The 21122-nt window shown below is 33.5% G+C and overlaps 2 protein-coding genes across 7 annotated transcripts; one reads left to right on the forward strand and one right to left on the reverse strand.

Annotated features, from left to right (window-relative positions):
- LOC18602767 (chromosome transmission fidelity protein 18 homolog) lies at positions 62 to 12128 on the reverse strand. Of its 6 annotated transcripts, XM_007034361.2 has the most exons (23): positions 11574 to 12128; positions 11318 to 11379; positions 10802 to 10939; positions 10417 to 10689; positions 9632 to 9718; positions 9076 to 9177; positions 8923 to 8988; positions 8108 to 8191; positions 7967 to 8028; positions 7559 to 7603; positions 7259 to 7332; positions 6924 to 6991; positions 6028 to 6096; positions 5844 to 5944; positions 5573 to 5654; positions 5382 to 5460; positions 5193 to 5280; positions 4945 to 5098; positions 3634 to 3825; positions 3483 to 3542; positions 1959 to 2275; positions 1225 to 1330; positions 62 to 240 (listed from the first exon to the last, which is right to left on the reverse strand). In XM_007034361.2, the coding sequence occupies exons 1-23, from the start codon at positions 12043 to 12045 to the stop codon at positions 184 to 186; spliced, it is 2838 nt and encodes a 945-aa protein (XP_007034423.2). In that variant the 5' UTR covers positions 12046 to 12128; the 3' UTR covers positions 62 to 183. The 6 variants fall into 6 exon arrangements, 5 of the variants coding, with proteins under 5 accessions (XP_007034423.2, XP_017975750.1, XP_017975751.1 ...); XR_001927694.1 differs by lacking the exon at positions 62 to 240 and having other exon boundaries at positions 1238 to 1330; positions 1959 to 2291; XM_018120261.1 differs by lacking the exons at positions 62 to 240; positions 1225 to 1330 and having other exon boundaries at positions 2005 to 2275; positions 3654 to 3825.
- LOC18602768 (putative vesicle-associated membrane protein 726) lies at positions 15724 to 19434 on the forward strand. Its single transcript, XM_007034363.2, has 5 exons — positions 15724 to 16267; positions 18172 to 18313; positions 18392 to 18512; positions 18685 to 18747; positions 18997 to 19434. The coding sequence occupies exons 1-5, from the start codon at positions 16078 to 16080 to the stop codon at positions 19138 to 19140; spliced, it is 660 nt and encodes a 219-aa protein (XP_007034425.2). The 5' UTR covers positions 15724 to 16077; the 3' UTR covers positions 19141 to 19434.

The raw sequence follows: 21122 nt of genomic DNA on the forward strand, positions 1-21122 counted from the left end.
GAAGTGAGAATTACCCTGCCCTGTTAGTTTTTAGCTTTCTTTTTTCTATCAAAAGAATGTACAAGAGAATTGACAATATAAAAGCACATTGTAGGAAACACTATAGTTTTTGTAATGTAAAGAATATCAGTGTATTTCATTTAGTACAGGAAATTAGCATTTATATATTGCTTGAATGGAGATTCATCTTAGCAGAAATTCACGCATTCGAACTGGCCTCTTGACAGCATTTGTAAAACCCTGCATACAAAAGAAAAGCAAAAACAACACAGAATATAGTTCAGTCCATTAGATACTGTTAGTTTTAGAAATTGAAGTTACTAAAGCAGGGTAACCAGTAGTGACGAAACAGATTTATCACTACCTTCCAGGAGGTAGCTGATATTATGAAATTTCTAGTACCAATAATCCAGATGATCTCTCAGTTCTGTTTTTTTTTTTTTTTTTGTAAATTGGATGCACTACTATCTAAGGGTACCTAGATACAAACCCTAATTTGCACTTATAGCAGTGTGAGAAATTTGTATGAGAATGGAGTCAAATTCCAAAATATTACAGATGATTATGAAAATTTTAAAATGGATCAACAAGTACTTAGTTGGGAATTGGCAATGCAATTTTCAGGTTATCAGAGGTTGGGAAGTTGAGTTGGTAGAATTCATACATAGTTTTTACATTTGGCAGAGCCACTTATATCCCATATTGGATTTTAAACCAAGGAGAAAATTTGTTAGGTTATTTTAACTTGTAGGTTATGCAATGGTAGTAAATTAACTTTCTAATGCTGTTTATTTATGAAAAAGAAAGCTTTTGATTTTTGCACCTTGTGGCAAGTCAGCTAATGTACTATACAGAAGAACAAGAGGCATAGCTTGCAGTATGAAAAGCTAAGAAGAAAAAGCAAAATATTGGAGAAGAGTGAAAAGTGACTTGAAACATTCTGCTAAATGCCTATATGCTTATAGCCCTGAAATTCTTGATGAAAAGGTAGCATTATAATGTTGTTAACCAAAGAATAAGTGGGAATGCAAACATGAGAATTTGTAAATCAGTCCTTTCAGCATAACCACTGAGCAAGTGACCCTGTCATTTTAACACAACATTCATGACATGACCACTCAACCAGTTATCTACCAGTCATTAACTCATTATGTACGTAGTGTAAAGATGCACACAATTTGCAACTTCAGAATGATAAAATGAAGTTAAATGATGGGAACTTACCTCATTAAATTTGAATAACAGAGGGCGCAAATCTCTTTCCAATGTCACTTCCTTCACATCAGCAATTTCAGAATCCTGAGAACCTTTGCTGCTTGGTTTTCTAAACCTGGATCATAATCAACAAAAATTATCAGCAAATAGAAAAGATAATAAACATGCTGTAGCTAATGTATTCTGGTATGATCCCCAACTGGTTATTTTTATAAACCAGATGAGATTTCTTTATGAACTGGCACTGAACCTACATTAGCTATCAAGTTATGACTTATGATCAAAGGTAACATAATTGATTACTCCTCCACCAACAAATGGCCGACATGATAGTCCCAAACAAACAACAACAAGAAAAGTGAGGGAGAAAGACAGCTAAAGAAGCCAGGGAATTTGCTGAGAGTTCTGAAACAGTGTGCCTAATGCAGAAATGAAGGTGAGCTTGAGATCAATAAGAGAAACCTTCAAAGACATGTTGACCTCAGCTTAACCACAATACTCAATCATCTAGAAAAAATAAATGTTTGGAAAGTCTAATGGCATTAAAAGATGGTCATATTTCATAAGGCAATCAAACATACCAAAGAAATAGCAATAATATGAAGTTTAAACAATATGGATGGACCATCAAAGAGCCAGGTTTTTATTAGTCAAACTTGGTATTAACATAGCAATAACAAAAAGTATAAAGAAGGTAAACATATTAGAAATGAAAATTAAAAGAACAAAGTCAAAATGATCACCTTTCAAAAAAATTGAAACCACTAGGTGGCTTCCTGGTATCTGCAGTGGATTTTTGCTTTGCGCCAGTGGAGGCACTTCTGCTAGAAACTAAAGATGATGAAACTGTGGAGGTACTTGGAAAACCTTGCCTTGTATTGGATATATTCTTCACACTTTCAAAGTTCTTTGCACCTGCAACTGCATTCTCACAAATAGGTTTAGCAGATTTTGCTCCACTGACCCCTTTCCCAATGAAATTCTGGTCTCCATTGCTGCATCCATCTGTTGTATGCACAGATTTTCCAATGCTTACTTGCAAAATCTTTTGCTTCTCGACCTGAAATCAGAAGTGACTATGAAAATAGTCACTACTCACAACAATATATAACAAAATTTAATTGTACTTAAATTTCCTTCTCAAAAGAAGGGGAAAAAGGTCGAAGACATACATGCCACTCACAGGGACAAGATATTGTGGTAATAATTGAAAGCTTAAAATCTATCCAAGCATAAAGAAAATATTTTAAAGATAAACTAAACATGCAAAAAAATATTCAACTCTTTTTTTGAACTAAATTGACAGATTTAACACTTCTTACTGTGGTTCTAAAAGAAGCAACAATTTTAACTCAAGGCAGGTCTAAAGTGAAAGTAGGGAAATGGCAAAATGCACCCAGATGCTCAATAATTTAAATCCGTGAAAATGGCACCTAACACTGGTTCCAAATCTTCAAAACTCATTATGCATTTGCTGAAACTTACATGCCACTGAAATAGTAAATTTGATCTTCTTTGCTTTTTAACTTATTTATTATGAGTAGATCCTTAATTTTCTCACATAACAGGGAGTTAAAAATGGGACCCTACAAAAATGTTTTGGGCCACCTACAAAGCTTCAAAAGTGAAAAAAAACTGCAACATCAGTGTTCTCTCAAATAGCTATGTCTTTGCAACACATACAAGTTTCATTTGCCTGGCTAGGAAAAACAAAGATGCTTCCTATCTACATCGTCAAATGTTCAAGATATTAAAACTCAAAAAAAAATTAATGAAAGGATTAGATAACCGCAGTGTCATTGAGAAAACTTCAGAAATCAGATGCATGACACCAAATAAAATAACAATAGTTTTTCCTATATGTGTACCCTAGTCTTGTTACTTCTTCTGGAATGAATTCTTGTTACATGCAGCAAACATCGCACCAAGAATAGAACCAAAAATGCTTTCCTCCACCACATATATTTGAGGATCACACTCCCTATTTACCTGACGGAATCTTAAAAATTGTCAATCATAGATTTTTGGGATTATAATCCAGTTATATAACAGATTACTGAGATTAAAAGGCATAGTAAATTGTTACAACCTAGTGAGAACTAACATAGTCTGTTTCAATTTTCTTTCTCTAAAGCCCAACTTCAGCACCAACAGTCATCAGGCTCTATACCAACAAACGATAGGCATCAGTGAACAATCGAACTACTAAATCTTAATGGTATAGAAGAAAAATATACAGCAGACTATCAAGAAACTACATTACTTACCTCATGCAATAAAACCTGCTTCATAGCTAAGGCAAGTACATGATGATCTGATGTGTAGTCCTGCTTAATTCAGAGAGATTGATATTCAGGTCAGAATCATGAAATAATGAATAAAATTACATGCCATGAAACATAAAGCACAACTTTAAACCTTGTATTTAATAAATTCACCAATGGGAGGGTCAAAAGAGAGTGCTGAGGCATCTACAATTGCTTCTTGTCCCAGGTTAGTGGACAGAGAATCAGACTTGACATTCTTATAGATTATCGAATAGGACACCATGACATTAACTAATTGGGCCAAATCATTCTTCTCAGTTTCTGATAATAAGTGCAATGCCACCTGTTGAACCACATGAGAAGCCACAGAAATGAGAAAATGGGCAAACTGCTATCCTTTTTTTTGTTACGAGAGAATAGAGATAAAAACAAAAAGGGAAATTTCTAGACACATGCACTGGGAGGGAAGAGAGAGGGGAAACCAAAGTTAGTATTAATAGTAGGCATCCTATGCCCTGATTAAAGCAGGCCAATTAATATCAATCAAGTCAAAATAAATAATTGATATCGTGGCTCTGTAAGCATGTATCTATATGTATAACAGTTACCTCAAGCATTATGAGCATGAACTAGAAATGCATAGTAGTAAGCAACCAAAAGACTAAATAATACCTACCTTTACAGAACCATCGCTTTAACTAGTGCAAAAAGCTTAGCATCCCTAAACAAAAAATGAAGCAACATTGTCCACAACATCATCCCTTCTGATCAAAATTACCTTTTCCAATGTGCACTCTCGGAGTTTGTGAAGACCATAAATTAATTCTCTCTTTGAAGATTGATATACTGAATACAACACAAATCCATTGATAGACTTAAGGAGCCAAAAATTACTTAAGGACTCGTAACAATCTTTTTCTAGACATACATTATTATTTTGCTGAAAAAAACCAAAAATTTCATGGGAATTGTATACTTAACCTTGTGGACAATGCCTATCCAGGAGCCTACAACCATTTGATTGCACATAGCCCTGCCCAAATCTGAGCTTCTTGCATACCTTTGCAAGCTCTATACCTTCTTCCGAGATTCTTTAATAACAATGGGAATTTAAATTTAATAACCTTTAATTGCTTCAACTCAAAGAACGAGTCAAGCACCAATGTATATACTACATAGTTGTGTAAAGTTGCAAATAAGATATGTATCCCGTTTCCTCAAACCTCAGGTGCAAGATTTTCTGTGCAGAATATCATTGATTATAAATGTCCAAAAAATTTCGCAGCATTCAATGAACAAACAGTCTCCAATTAACAAACAATGGTGCAAACCCACTCAAAAGAGTAATATTATACATCAAATAAAAATCAAATAAAAAAACATTTTTGAAGTAAAAAAGACATGAACCAGGGGATTGAGACCCAGGCCCAAAAAAGGCAAAAGCAAGAATTAAATTAATTACCGGTCTCAACTTTGGTGGCGACAAGATATGCAACAAGGGAGAAATCAAGTCCTCTATACAGGACTTGGTCGATAAATGTCTTGAAATATATGGGGGAATTTTCTGGTGCCAAGACCTTAGAATATCTGTCTTTTCCATTAGCATTGTTCGGTATCTGAAGGATTGTACCAAATACAATATTGTGAGACTGTTAGTCCTCCATGTTTGACATTGAGTTCTATGGCACTCGGGCATGGAGTAGAGCTCACCTTTGATACGACTTTGGCCACTCAATAATTGGCTTTTGGACTTGGGCAACCATTCGATGCAAAGTAATTGCAATAAAAGGCTGATAAACTGCAATGAAAGATAAAGCAGATGAGTATTTAGAAGCATACGTCAACAAAAGAATGAAGAAACAAGGCAGGCAGTTGAATGTAGGCACTGCACGTATTCACCTTGAAGGGGCATTTGCTGTGTCCGCATAACATATTGTTGCATTAGATCAGAGACACCTAGAGAATTTAAGCATTTGACCTTCAAATAACATGAGCATATGGCAAAAAATCAAATTGTAAAACAAGGCAGTGCACAAAATTTTATAACAATATGAATAGGACATCTACAAATAAAGATGAGAAAGGCTTACTGTCTTTTGCATCACTGGATCATGATATTGGAGTTGCAAAATGTTTTCATGGATCCCATCCAAAATTACATCATAATCACCACTGCATGATCATTGATAACTTAAGCTTAGAGGCAACAGATTTAAAAAAACAAAAACAATAGGCATTCTGGTCCAATACAAGGATCAGATCACACCATTGGGCAGTATTTTGGAGACAAACAGAAAATAAAAAATAATAAAACCTAAAAAGAATTGGAATACAAGACATCTGGAGGCATCTAATACTTACCGGTTAGATATGAGGGAGTGTAAAAAGTCAAATTCACCATAGCTACTGCCAGAACTGCTGTTCGATTTTCTGTCCCGCTTCATTTTTCTTTTTTGGAAAATCTGGAGAGTAGCATCCTCACATATAAAGATGCTTGAAAGGATAATCAACTAACTAGGACAATTTCAATGGATCACTACCATACCTCTTTCCATATATCAAAAGCACTTTTTGACATGTCCTTTCGGCCAACCACTTGTGAACTGATCTCCATCTGGGAAACAGTAAAGCATGCTTATCATACTCAATTGACCAACATAAATATATATACCCTTCTGTTAAAATTTGAAAATGGAAAAAAAATGAATTAGATTAAAAAAATAACTGCAATTTGTTTACCACAGTTTGCAAGAATAGACTTAGAAGGGAAGAAGGGAGCAGACAACTAAAACAGTAGTGAGTTCCTCTTCACAATTGATTTTACTTCTCATACACCTATTAGATTGAATTGAAGAAAGCAGTTAAAAATATGACCTAAACTACCTAAGGGGTTAAAATTAGCAAGCAAGCTTGCACAGGGAAGAGATACCATGATTTCTTTCATGTAAATTGTAAATATTTGCAGCAAAACTACAGTGGAAGATCTTCGGATGCTTCCTTAGCCTTCAGAAATGACTAATAATTTGAACGGAGCAAATTAATAACTACATTTACCCATAAACTACATATTAAATATCTCAACAGATAGGAATTCTAGAATTAAATGAAGACTGGGTCATGAATAACTCTGAACCTCCTTTAAAACAAATTTGAATGTTAGGTAGAAAACTATACATGACTTCCATTACACCTTTATACACTTACCACGCATCGCATTACACCCGAAACTATAATATTGTAAACCAGTACAGCAGAAAAATCTATTTTCTTGATTCTTCTGATAAGAAAAGCCTAAAGAATATTTCTGGCAGCATCTGTTACCAAATTTTAAACTTTGAACTTCTCTTTACAATTGTTAAGATTAGCCAAACCCCTCCTTGTTATAGTGCTAGATTTCTTAATGAATGTGTTCAAAAACATCAGATGACATAACAGTCCTACCACATTGAGGGCTTCCTTCTTCTTGTTGAGAAACTGGAGAGTATTCAAGCATGACCTTATATCACATTCTGTAAAAATTTTAACAAAAGGGAAAGAAGTAAGACAGTGAAAAAAAGTTAGAAGGCAACAAGAGATAAAGCTAAAATAGTTCATGTTAGACCCAAATATAAACGATCATATTGTAAGAGGGATTATACTTCAAAAACCAAAGGCCCAGATAGAACCAACGTAAACAAGAGAACAAGAAATTTGGAGAGAAAGAACCTTTACTAATTATGAATATCTTGACTGATGAAACTAAAAATAACCTCTCAATAACAAGCAATAAAACTCACCAGTGTAATCTGCAAGTGCAGTTAGGGCAATGGAACTTGTTCTCATTCCCTCCTTGTTACATATATACTTGAGCCTGTTAAAAAGAATTATTAAAAAATCAAGTTCACAGATTACTTTTTCTTCCTTGCCACAAAAATATTTTGCATCTCACCATCAACGTGCACAGCAGTCTGTTATCAAGTTACACTGCAAATTATAACTAGCTAATACAATTATGTAGATGTTGGATTTGAAAACTTTGGAAGCAACTTGAACCATTACAACCATTAAGTAATGATATAGCAAAAACGAATCATCACCTGCTTACTACACGACTCACTGTTGGCTGGACAAATATATGAACCCTGTAAAAAATATTTGATATTGTCAAGATAATAGTAAACTCCAATGAGATAGGCATAAAGGGGAAATTTCCATGGTACAAACACAAACTTGGAAAGAGAATTTTGAGTAAAGCACCAACAAGAAAATGCAAATCAGAAAGCATCAGTAACTGAAACTGATTCAACATGCTATCTGAATTCAAAAACTGTTACCATCAAACAACAAATAAATATATTGTGGAACGAGAATTTCATGTAAATTCAAGCAAAAAGAAACCAGAAGGTTGTAACACTTGCCAAGTGATCATTCAAATAAGAAATACCATCAACACTGAATCAAAATCATCAACATGCTTATTACTATTGACAGCCAAAAAAACTTACTTTGCTACCTGACGCAATGGTCTTAAGGCAGGTGTGTATAGGTCATTACATATGCAAATCACCTACATAGATGGCCCACACATTTAATGACACCCACAGATACCATTATTAAATAGACCATGTATAACATTTAAAACTCACAGGTCTTGATAGGGATGCAGTTTTACGTCCCTTTTTGTTAGCATTATTTTCCCTTCCAAAATCAGACTTCCTTTCAGCAGACACCTGCATTGTGTAATTGTATAACTGAATCACTATACAGAAAAAAATTATAAAGCTAAAACAAATGCCATTACCAAATTGGAATTATTAATGCAGGAGAAGTCAAAGAGACGCTTGTCAAAAAAAAGTCAGGGAGACATAAAATGGTAATTCAAATTACAGATAACTTGAGAACATTTATAAAGCAACTGATCACCACCTCAAAAGAGTAAAAGTAATAGAATTAAGTGAAACATATGACTAGCTATGTTGTTAACCACGATTAGATGCCAACTCAAGGTCCTTGTAGATTGTATAACATTTTGTTATAACTCTACTAAAGGCTTATAGAATTTCAGTGATAGACTTATGAAACACCAATTTAAACAAAGGTTCTCCCATAGCTTGTGCTAACTTTGACCGCACATAACCAATTTAGAAGTTGGGACAACCTTCACTAACAAAGTTTACAACATTTGGAAATTCCAAAGAGAGAATATTTTGGCATTTTCTTTGGAGTGATTGAAAGTAAGTTTTGATGAATTGGTAGAAAGTAAGCTTTCTTCCTGTATTGCAACCTTCTAACACCATGCAGAAAACAAATAAAACACCAAAATACTGACTGAAAGAGAGAATGTGAAGGTAGGTAGTGAAGATTGTTTGAGTATAATCTAGTGACTAATAGCATGACCCACAGGACACCAACAATGGGAACCATCAATCAAAAAAAAAAAACTATGGGAACAATGTCATACCATCTTTAAGATAACCTCCACAGCACCCTTCCCATCACCAAGAGCTCCATCTATTTCATCAATCACCTACAAACAACTCAACAAGCTTTTGTTTGGGCCACATATTCATAAAAAAAAGTGTGAAACTTTCATAAGTTACAATTGATAACCAACCAGACATTTGGGTCTCGAGTCAGCCATGACAGAGTTCATCTGAACCACATCAAGGATTTTCGTTTCAATTGTTGATGATGACCGATCATCGCTAGCATTAACCTACACAGAACTCATATCAAATACTTAAGAAGATCTATGCAGACATTTGAGCCAGGAGAGAAGTAAAGCTCCAAAATGAAGACAATAAAATAGATAAAATTATGTCCTGAACATATATATAAACTAAAATAATCAGGTAAGTATAACATGCTAGATCTATCAATGCTACTATAGCAAGATTAATTGCACTAAGTGTTGGAGCATGAACTGATTGAGATAATATATTTCATGTGCAAATTCACAACATATCCATGACTTTCTATAAAATCATTTTTGGCCAATGAAATTCACAAAATACTTCCTTTACGGCAAAGCAAATCATGTTGAATTCACAGTAACACACAGAAACCTCAGAAGTTGCTTAATGCCACGATCGAAGGCAAAGATACCTAATTGCCTGCAATGCTTATGACTCTACAGGACCATGTAAGACTAAAAGCTAAACAGAAAAGACCTCCACAACATGGTATCCACAATGCTTTGCAGCTACATGCGCTAGTGTAGTCTTTCCAAGCCCTGGGGGACCACAAAGTAAGAGAATCTGCAATGTCCATAAGATTCAATTAGTAATGGATTTCAAAATTAAAAGTTGATGATGAAGAGCACTAAAAGATCATGAAGCAAATTTCAAACGATTCTTAATCTACTAGAAGTGGATTTTCTTGTTCATTTTTATGTCATCAACCAAGTGAAATGCATGAAATACATAAGACTTGTCAACCAGTAGCAAGAGATGTTAGAGTTTTATGTTAAACCTATCCTTCACATTTGATTTAAACGCACCAAGCAGGTAAGCAAGGGATGATTTCTCAAATGAAGCATTCAAGGTAAGAAATCATATTCATAGGCAGTGTTTTGCATATTAACATATGAAAAAATTCAAACAAAATCATCTACCTAGTGAAAAACTAGACTTTTTTCAACTGAGATCAAGAGATATTTTGGTTATAGTAAGCAGCTAACATAAACCAGAATTACCAGGAACATGGATCAAGTTGGTTAGCAAAACAAGTGCTTAAAAACAGTGTGCCGCTCCTTGTAGAAAATGATCTAATAGACTAGTCTTCTCTGGTGATAACTCTTATAGGTCCAATTTGGTGCCAAATTGAAATGATTTTTTAATTTCTCAACTTACTGAAGGAAATGCATTAACCGGAAGGCATGCCATCCACAATGAGACAAGAAGCCAAGGAAATATATCAACCAAAACAAGTTTCCCTCAAATGTTCCATTGCTTACCTTCTGTTCTGGTGGACATGTGAGCCTTGACTTTTTGTTCCACAATTCCTGCATACCTTTTTGATTATTGTTCCCTTGGTCCACATTATTAATGGGTCTGTAACTTCCGCTACTCCATCTATGTCCTCTGCTCTTTCTTGAAAAATTTGAATCAAAAGTTTTCTGATGTTGAGTAGAAGAATGACGTCTGAGAGCTGACAAAACCTCATCTGAGGTACTTCTAATTTCAGATCCAAAAACACAGGAATCCCATTGTTTTAACCACAGTAGGACCTATGGTAAGACCACCATCAAGACTTGAGCACTAATGATATAGTTAAGAAAAAAATAACCTTAAAATTCTTATCATCTTTCAGAAGCAATTGTATGAATAACCACTATATACCTCACGATTTGTCTGTTCATCACTAAGAAGCTCAGTGAATGAACTTGGAGCATATTTGTCGACCCAAAGTTGTTCGTGGACCATAGGTGTGTCGTGAAGAGTTATATCACTCTGATGTTCAGAACTCGCTTGCAAGGCCTTCAAAACCCAATAATTGACTTGTCAAAAACATTCTTTCCATAGCAAAATTACAAGACCATGTGTGAACATCATTAATAAAGCCAAGGAGTACAATTGAATTTATTTAAGCACTAATGTACATTGAAGCAAAAGCTTAAAAACTAGCTAGTATGACATCAAAAACATGATATGATGGACCATGAAATGCTTTATAGTCTACAAAATTGTAATATTCGAATTTTTTGTCACAAGCTCTCCACTTCATACTTAGCTCATTAATTCTTCTTTTTTGAAAAAGATAGTCAAACAATAGGATGTAATACAAAGAAACAAGTTAGAGCAGTCAAAAGAGTTAAACATTAATTTTGCGATGAAATTAATCAAAATGGCATGTACCTTGGTTAAAACCTGTTGTTCCACTCTTTGCAATAGAACATTGACTGGTTCAAAAATAAGGCCTGCAAAGAATTCAAACATTAATTTAACCGTATACGACAACCACATAACTATTGTTATAGAAATTTAAGAATTTTTTTTCTAATTATCCTAAATTTCCTATATTTTCTAATTAACCCTATTATTCCAGCTTCTCCACAATTCACTTGAAAAATAAATTAAATCTCCAATACCTAAACTCCTCTTTGTTTCCTACCATTAGATCGTTCTTTGATATTCAATTTCTTTAATATTTCATCTCTCTGCGCTCTACTAATCTTGGCATACACCCGTTCTCCACCACTCGGCGCTGTGACGGGCATGCAGCCGCCGTTGATCGCTGACACATGTCTGGACAAATAAACCTCCTCGTCCTTTTCAACTGCGGCCCCAACTTTATTCTCCTGCGGCGGCGAGTACCGTAGCCAATCCTCTTCTTCTTTTTCTTTTTCTTCTTCTTCCTCTTCCTCAATCTCAATTGTTTTGGTTCTCTTGTTTTCCTCTGGTGGTGATTCCGTTTCAACGGAGTTCCGAGGGCGTTTTGAGCCATCGATTTCGAGGTTTTCGGAGGGTGGTGATTTTGGAGGGAAGGGATCGGGTGAGGGAGGATCTAGGTAGGGTTCTTCGTAAAAATGGGAGTTGGCTTCGAGTAATTCGAGCTCTTCTGGGAGCGGGATGTCAATCTCCATTGGAAGGAACCAGGTGGCTGCAACTTACGGTAGATGAGAGGAGCAGAGAGAACGGAAATGAATCGGGTGCTTTTTTTTTTCGAACTTTCTTATGTTTTTTGGCGGGAAAATGAGGGGAAAGAAGCGGCAGGCTGACTTTCTGTAATTCCCAATATGCCCTTTACTTCACGTTTGGTTTGGGGAATAGGATAGCTATTCCCCCTCTATTCTCGACCCTTTCCTATACCTTTGTTTGGTATAAAATTGAGACACAAAATAATAATTCTGTAAGAATAAAAATTTCACCAAATAGGTTAAAAGTTAGCTTTATTTATTTCCTTCTCTCCCTCAGTAATATCTATTCCATGAGATATGGAATAGTTTTCAAATATATAATAACTAAAATACCCCTTATAACTTAAAAATATTATAACTCTATACCTATAAATACTTTTTTTCTTTTCATTTTCCCTTTTCTTTCTCTCTCTTCTCATGTTCTTTCCTCTCTCATTCTCTCTCTAACTAGAACTCAACATCGATGACGGCGACGACAGTGACTGAATATGATCGAAAAGCATCGATCTAGTCATTTCTGACAACATTCAACTGAGATCCAACCAAATTTGGCTGCGAAAAGTACCGAATTTGGTACTTCCCGACCAGATCTCATGATTAGATTTGACATTCCACAGCCAGATCCAGTCGCGGGGAAGCACTGATCTAGCCCCGTAGTGGCCAGATCTGGTCATATGGTTCACTAGATCGATGTTTTGTTACACTGGTCGCCTTTCTGGCGATCGACCCATGAAAAAGAAAAAAATAGAAAAATAAAATAAAAAAATAAATTATTTGTAAATTTTAAAATATTAATATTTTAAACTATTAATATTTTATTTATTAAATTTTTAATGAGTATAAATAAAAATTTTAATATTTTAATCAAAAATAATATTAAATTATAAAATAAATATTAATAATTAAATTATATTAAAATATTGATATTGAAATTATTAATATTTAAAAAATAAAATAAAAATAAATAATTATATATAATAATGGTATTTTTATCTTTTTATTTTCTATTCCTTTCTTATTTTAAAGCTATTGTTACCAACAAAACACTGTAATAAGTCATAATAATTATTCATACTCTATTTCATTCATCATACCAAACTACGTAATACTTATTTTATTTTATTATCACCTCATTTTATTCTCACTTAATAACTATTTTATTATATTTCTGTCTATTTCACGAACCAAACGTGTCATTAGGGTATGTAGCAGTTAGCCGTCCCGTCTTACGCTTTCCATACTATTATTTAGCATTTGGGCCCCGGGCGGGCTTGGGCAATAAATTACGGGTGTAATCCCTTAATACAAAAATATTGTTTTTTTAATTTAAAATAAGATATTTGAATTATATTTTTAAATAAAAATTTTATGTATTAATTAATGAGTTAAATATTTAATTATTAAAATAAAAATACTGTTAAAAATAGCTAAATAATTAGTATAGATAAGATATGCATAAAATATCACTATTATCTATCAAAAAGAAAAAGAAACTATTATTTAGTATTAAAATAGTTTATCCAATAAATGCATTTCACTAATACTAATAAATCCCTTTCCTAAATTTTTGTAATTAAATATTTAAGTTAACTACTTAAAAAATATCTCAATTCATGAGATAAATTGATCTGTTTCGATAATGATATCTTATATTTTAATTTTATTAATAATCTTTTCTTGATACTAATCTTGAATATATGATGGTCATGTTTGAAGAACAATAAATTTATCTATCTTAAATAAATGTGATAAAAGAATAAATACAGATAGATGTTTCTATAATTACGTTTACTTTTTATAAATTGGAGACATATTTTGTGCTAATTTTACTCTATTTTATCAGTTTGACTCAGTGTTTGTTTGGCTTGATTTTTTTTCAGCTTATATATCTCTTAAAAGTAAAAGTCGGGTCAAACATAAATTTTGATAAACTCTTAAAAAAAAGTAACTTTTTTTTAAAGAATAAAATTTTTAAAAAATATCTCCAAGAATCTTCGATTCTTTTAAAAATATAAGAGAATTTTTATTTTATTTTTCAAAAATATTCTCATCAGTTAAAAATAATTACAATATTACCCTCTAAAAAAATACATTATATGATAATTTTAATAAAATTTATAATTTATAAAAAAAATTATCAAATAATTTTAACTTAATTTTAAAAGTTATTACTTTTCATAAGAGTTTTATAATAACTTTTAAGTTATAAAAAAATCAAACCAAACAGGCTCTCAACATAATTGTGCATCTGGGTAAGATGCCTAACTTGTGATTATGTTTACTTTTCTTCCCTTTGGATCAGGTGAATAATATAAAATAAAAAAGAATAATGTAAAATCAAGTATGAGAAAATATAAAAATAATTATACCTTAATTTGGTCAAGAATTTTAGTACAAACAATCCAATAAAAAAAAAAACAAACAAACAAACTAGGAATTCATTCGGCTTGTGGAGCCTTCTGCCTAAGGAGTGGAGGGGTCACCCTCATACCTTAATTAAATCTTATTTCTCAAGTCACCAAAGCCATCAGCCATGTAAAGAGAGAAGAAGCATGAAAATGACTCGATTTCTATTTAGTTAGCTTGAATGTAACCTTGCTTGCAAATCTCTCATTCCCAACATTCTTTGGGAAGTTTATACTGTCGTTGAAATCTATAATAGTGTTGAATCAATGAGTCAATATTCTTTGCTTTGTATCGAGCAAAACGAATGTGGAAACCAAAAATCACACCACCAAATGGAAGCTTCTAGAAGGATTATGCTTATTGTAAACTTGACATTGTATACAGTTTGTTTGCTTTTGACAAATGTACCATGCGTTCCGTGACAATGGTTTTTATATATCAATATATAAGAAAGAAACTGTCGAGGATTCATACATCAATACAAAGATGATAGTTCCAAGATAGTCGTCATGCACCTTATCTCATTGATTTGATATTTCACATGCACGTGTCAAAAGAATAGCACAAAACCTTTGAAAACCCATAATAAAATATTTTATAAGAAAAAAAAAATTATACATCAGACTTTTGTTTTGAAAACTCTGGATCCTTTTAAATAGAGACAACTGCTACATTATATTACGTGCGGTTTGAGTTGTGTGTAATCATAGGTAAACCATATATCATCATTTTGAATTAGAATATCTTTATGCACTTTATTTTTTTTTTCAAAATTTATATATGTAAACAAAATAATACACTAAATATTTCAATTGTTTTTTTAATGAACGACATCGGATTTAAATTATATTAATGATATTCTTAAATCTCGATATTTCTATAAAATAAAATAAAACGTGTCATATTTGAATATATAAGATTATGACTTATTTATTTTTAAATTTATTTTTGTAAAATGCATAGAATGAAAATTTTAAAAATGATTAAATGCACATCTTTGTAGCTAACTTTGCCATCGCGTTGGACAGATTACTGCACAAAGGTTCCTTCTCATTTTCTTTAAACAATAAACGAACATATAACATGAGAAGAAGGAAGGGAACACCAATAAAAAGAAGCCATAGAATGGGGGTGGGCCAGGCCAGGAAGGTTCTCCAATGGGCCAATCCCTAGTTCAAAACTGTCCCAAAAAGTTCAACAAAACCGCGTGACTCTGAACCCCTGAATCCACAGCAACGCCTTAGATATTTCCACCTCCAACTCCCCCCTTACGACCAAATCCAAAATTCGCACTATTTCAAGGCAATTTCCCCTCTTTCTAAATTGTAACATAGGAATAAAAAAAATACTCTTAAATATATATACGTACAAACAAAATTATCGTCGTACATATATAAATATAAATCCATTCACCGCAAATCCAGCATTTCTTCATTTTCCAATTTCCTTCTCCGATCCCATCGCCCCTCCCTCGCTCTCTCGTTGCTCTCTCTCTCTCTCTGTCTATTTTCATTATTTTATCCTTTCGTTTGGATTTTTGGTTGTGAAACTTTAGGGCTAGGGTTTTGAGAGATGGGGCAACAGTCGCTGATCTACAGCTTCGTGGCGCGTGGTACGATGATCCTCGCCGAGTATACCGAGTTCACCGGTAATTTCACCAGCATCGCGGCTCAATGTCTCCAGAAGCTCCCTGCTTCCAACAACAAGTTTACCTATAACTGCGATGGCCACACCTTCAATTACCTCGTTGAAAATGGATTCAGTAAGAATATATTTTCTTTCTCTTTCTAGATTTCTTGTTTTTTTTTTTTTGAAATTATTGGTTGCGATTTGCGATCTGGATCTTTGTGTTTTTTTGGTTGGTTGACTTTCTTTTTTATTGAATTGATCTGTGGATCTTCTATTTTTGGATTAATTATATAATCATTCGGATATTAATATCGATATGCGATACTTTCTGTTGTTTAGTTATGATTTGATTTTTTTTGATCGGGTGAGTGCTATTGCCCCGTGTTGGATCTGGGCTTTTTCTTTATCTTTTTTTTATTTGGAAGGTGTTTTGTTTGGATTTGTTGTTTTCATTTCTGAGTTTTGGGTTATGTTCTGTTTGGTTGCCGAGCAAACGCAGAGTAAGGAAATGAATTTGAGCTTTTGATTGAAAGGAAATGAGGACAATCCATGGTTAATTTTGTTTTTACAAACATCGAAGGTGATTCACTTGATTTTCATGCACTTTATTTGTGCAAATATGTGCGTGATTTGTGTTGGTTTATCTGAATCTTTACTACATAGGTGTCTGCTGAAATGAATCAATAAAAAGAAGCAAAATCATCGAGGGGATTTTTAGTGTGAATGTGTAGCTTAGGGGTGATATTGTTTTATTTTTTTCCTGTTTAAATGAGATGGTAATGTTTTATTTGGATGTATATAGCATGAATCAGAAAAGTTGCGATAATGAGGGTTATTGTATCTTTTGAGGGTGGTGGTTGTTGGTTATTTTGATAGACAAATGGAGGTAATATTGGGATTTAGGTGCATTAATGAGATGACTCTAAAAGTTATCAGGTTAATGTAGCATAAGGTTCACATAATTTATAATGCCATAATGATAAATAAGCCCTTCACCTGTGATAAAATCCTCACTTAAGCCCTTATTGTTTTATTGGTGTCAATTGAGCCCCCAACCTATTATTTTGATGTCAAATGAATCCAATTTGAATGGGAAATGCTGACATTGCTAAAAGCGTGACTTATTCCTACATACATGAGTTAATTGGGGACATTAGACATGTCAGCATTTCCATCTAAATTGGATTCACTTGACACCAAATAATAGGTTGACGGCTCGATTGACACAGATAAAATAATAAAGGCTTAAGTGAGAATTTTACCATAATTTGAGAGCTTATTTTGTTATTAGGCAATTTATAATTTACAAGAAGCATTCTAGTCTGAAGTATGTTTCATTTTAACTGTTACTTCTATGCTTTCCCCTTTTCTCTTTTCCTTATCTAGCTGCATTTGATGTCGATTATTCCTGTCCCCCCCAAAAGTCAATGTCTGTTTGATGTTTCTATTGATGCATCTATATGTGCTTTGGATCTGGATTTGTTCCAATGACCATGCATGGAAGTTAGTTCTATGCTGATGTTACCAAATGAATGCTTAATATGTAGAAAGTAAAGAATGATGTTGAAAAGCAAAAGGATCTTGTGAAGACATAACTAGTATCAAACGTGGAAAAATGAACAGCACCTTCTGACACATTGTTAATTGTGTGTGTTGTCAAGGACCTCACCCTTTAATCATACCCATGGATGAGGCATATCCAGGTCACTCTCTCATTGATCAATTGCAGCTGGCTGCTGCTTTTTAGCTTCACTGTGGGTGCATGTGTTAACAACTGTGTGCATATTGATGTTAGTTTTAAAGCTGTTGATTATATGCATAATGGATTACATTTGGAGAAAAGGGAGAGAAGGTTTTTTTTTTTTTTTTCTAACCATGTTGGTTTTGATCATAGATCTGGATGCTGACTTCTGGTGTGAATTTGTTGAATGTGGCTTTAATAGGAAATGAATCAAGAAATGATTGCTTATTGTCATAAATCCTAATTTCTTTAATCTTCTCGTGTACTCATTTTGTCAAATACATTTGGTGCTGCAGCCTACTGTGTGGTAGCAGTTGAATCTGCTGGCAGGCAAGTTCCAATTGCATTTCTGGAACGAGTCAAGGAAGACTTCAACAAGAGATATGGTGGAGGGAAAGCTGCAACTGCTACTGCGAATAGCCTGAATAGAGAATTTGGGTATTTAGCTGTCTTTGTTTTTCTCGTAGATTAATTGTTTACTTCTTCGTGACATGCTTAGCTCTTTATACATAATAGGTCCAAATTGAAGGAGCATATGCAGTATTGTGTGGACCATCCTGAAGAGATCAGCAAACTTGCCAAAGTGAAGGCTCAAGTTTCTGAAGTCAAGGGTGTTATGATGGAAAACATTGAGAAGGTAATAGGCTGCTGCTGATTTTGTAGATGTTCTAGAGTTAGTTTGAGGGTTAAAACATGATAAGATGCATATCCAGCTTCTGCAAGTTGCTAGATGTGTTATAAAATTGAAAGTACTTCAAATATATTGCATGTGGTGTGTTGTTGTGTTAGTAACATTTGGCTTTCGCCAGGTCCTTGATCGTGGTGAGAAAATTGAGTTGCTGGTGGATAAAACAGAGAACCTTCGCTCACAGGTTAGTCATATTCAAACTGCATTTTATGGGTAATTGAAACACTGACTTAATTGTGTTTTGGTGAAGCCATTGCCTTTTCAAAGTTGGTTTTAAAAATTATTAGAATTGTGATCAGTTTTGGTTTTCTAATTTAAATACTGTCTTTTATGGTTTCTTTATGCCTTGTCAATTGGTGCACAGTATGATGCATTTGACTTGATATACATAAGATGCATAATATGATACAGTTAATCTGATATTGCATTACAGGCACAAGACTTTAGGCAGCAGGGAACTAAGATGAGAAGAAAGATGTGGCTTCAGAATATGAAGATAAAATTGATTGTTTTGGGTATCCTTATTGCCCTGATTCTTATCATTGTGCTGTCAGTCTGCCATGGCTTCAAATGTTAATCTGTCTTGGATTTCCCTTGTACCGCTCTTGCTGCCTGGGTTGTCTTGATAGATTGGTTTGTCTTACTTGTTTTTTTAGGGCATATATTTCTCCCTTTGCTAGCCGTTTAGGATAGGGGGAGGCTTTGTATCTTGGTTGGCTGTATAGGTTATAGTTTGAACTTGTTACGGTAGATAAAAAATTTCTATGGAGGATTTCTTCTTTATATTGTAATGGGGGATTACTCGGATGCCTGCATATCATATTTGTCCTTTTGAAATGTTATTAATCTGTTTTTTTGTTTTTCTCGCTTATCATGCAAATCCTTTTATATGCATTTCTCTTTTAGAGGTAAGAGGACAAGGTTGGTTCTGTAAAAATTTTTAATGCTTAGGAGACTACGGTTGCATGAGTAGCTCAGTGTCTTCGCCTTCCGCAGGGAAGGTCTTTAGCTCTAATGATTAAAGCGATGTGTATGATTGATTTTCTCCCACTACCTTTGAAGTCTTGTTTTGAGGATCTATTCTTTCTACGGAGAGAAATTTGGGGAATAAGTAAGGGATGTTGACGAATGGTTGTTTTGTCAAAAAAAAAAAAAATGGTTTGTTAAAACACTAGTTTGACAACGAAACAAATTGAATTTTATTTGGTAGTCGGTTCGATTTTTCTTTATTAAAATCAAAGGCGTTAGTATATTTTTGCTTGAAAACGATTTAATTTGAGTTTTTAATCGTAAATCGAGTTTGAGTAATGGAAACTAATGTCCACAAGAATATATTATAATATATGAAAAATTGTAGCTATGATGTGAAGCAAAAGTACTATTGTGCTCATGATTTTGTATATAATATGTTGAGATTAGGTCCTACTATTAGAAAAATTAAAATTTAATTCAAATTTTAACATCTTGAAATTCGTTCAATATTAAATACTTAAAAACTTAATGCCCGCTGTTAACTGAATCATCTTTGTATCATTATCCTCTCTAATCTTTTTTTTTTTGCTTAAAATATATATATATATTATATAACAAAAGATTTTTAATANTATATTTTTGCTTGAAAACGATTTAATCTGAGTTTTTAATCGTAAATCGAGTTTGAGTAATGAAAACTAATATCCACAGGAATAGATTATAATATATGAAAAACTGTAGCTATGATGTGAAGCAAAAGCACTATTGTGCTCACGGTTTTGTATATAATATGTTGAGACTAGGTCTTACTACTAGAAAAATTAAAGTTTAATTCAGATTTTAACATCTTGAAATTTTAACACTTTCCGCTTTATCTTTACTCATATCTTGGTGTTTTACTTTCCAAAATGAAAGTTACCTGCATCTCAACCTTGCTGCTATCTGCCCTAAAGACAACCTTACAACCCATTCATATCCATCTATTCATCAATTTATGGTCCCATCACATGATATATCTATTAGCAACCGATATTCTTCTTTCAGACTTTCCGTAAAAGTTCTTATTGACAGGAAGAAGTTTAACCTGAAACAGCAACCTGCCTGGCCTTCTTCTGACTCATTTGAACCTTTAACCTGTTTTCCTGGGCAGTCACCATCGATTATAAGCCTAAATTACTCTTGTTGTTTCTGTGCTAAAAGAAATGCTGTTAATATCTAGTTCCGGCCAACCTTTGCTGAGCAGTTTGCAACAATTGTCGTATACACATTTATGTAAAGGTACATTTTTTCTTGGTCCTTAATTCATGTACCATGTAGTTCTCTCCTGAATCATTTTTTTGTCCCATTTGTAAATGTTAGGCTATGAATTGAATTGCCTTGTTAATAAGGAGGCATTATCTATTGAAATGTTGCTGGCAGCTATCCTCTAACTTAAGGGTACAGGAGACAAGGTCTTCATTGGAGTGGTTTGTGTTGGTTTATCTGAATCTTTACTACATAAGTGTCTGGTGAAATGAATCCATAAAAAGAAGCAAAATCATTGAGGGGATTTTTAGTGTGAATGCGTAGCTTAGGGGTGATAATGTT

Source organism: Theobroma cacao, chromosome 4 (assembly GCF_000208745.1).
Source record: "Theobroma cacao cultivar B97-61/B2 chromosome 4, Criollo_cocoa_genome_V2, whole genome shotgun sequence".
Lineage (NCBI taxonomy): Eukaryota > Viridiplantae > Streptophyta > Magnoliopsida > Malvales > Malvaceae > Theobroma > Theobroma cacao.

Bases quoted from the DNA above. Each gene is read 5' to 3' on its own strand.
- LOC18602768 (XM_007034363.2), top strand. From the start codon at position 16,078: ATGGGGCAACAGTCGCTGATCTACAGCTTCGTGGCGCGTGGTACGATG. The intron at 16,268-18,171 runs GTAAGAATATAT...TTGGTGCTGCAG, and splicing joins CCTCGTTGAAAATGGATTCA to CCTACTGTGTGGTAGCAGTT. The intron at 18,513-18,684 runs GTAATAGGCTGC...GGCTTTCGCCAG, and splicing joins TGATGGAAAACATTGAGAAG to GTCCTTGATCGTGGTGAGAA.
- LOC18602767 (XM_007034361.2), bottom strand. From the start codon at position 12,045: ATGGAGATTGACATCCCGCTCCCAGAAGAGCTCGAATTACTCGAAGCC. The intron at 6,992-7,258 runs GTGAGTTTTATT...AAATTTTTACAG, and splicing joins TGCACTTGCAGATTACACTG to AATGTGATATAAGGTCATGC. The intron at 5,281-5,381 runs GTGAATACGTGC...CTTTCATTGCAG, and splicing joins ACAGCAAATGCCCCTTCAAG to TTTATCAGCCTTTTATTGCA.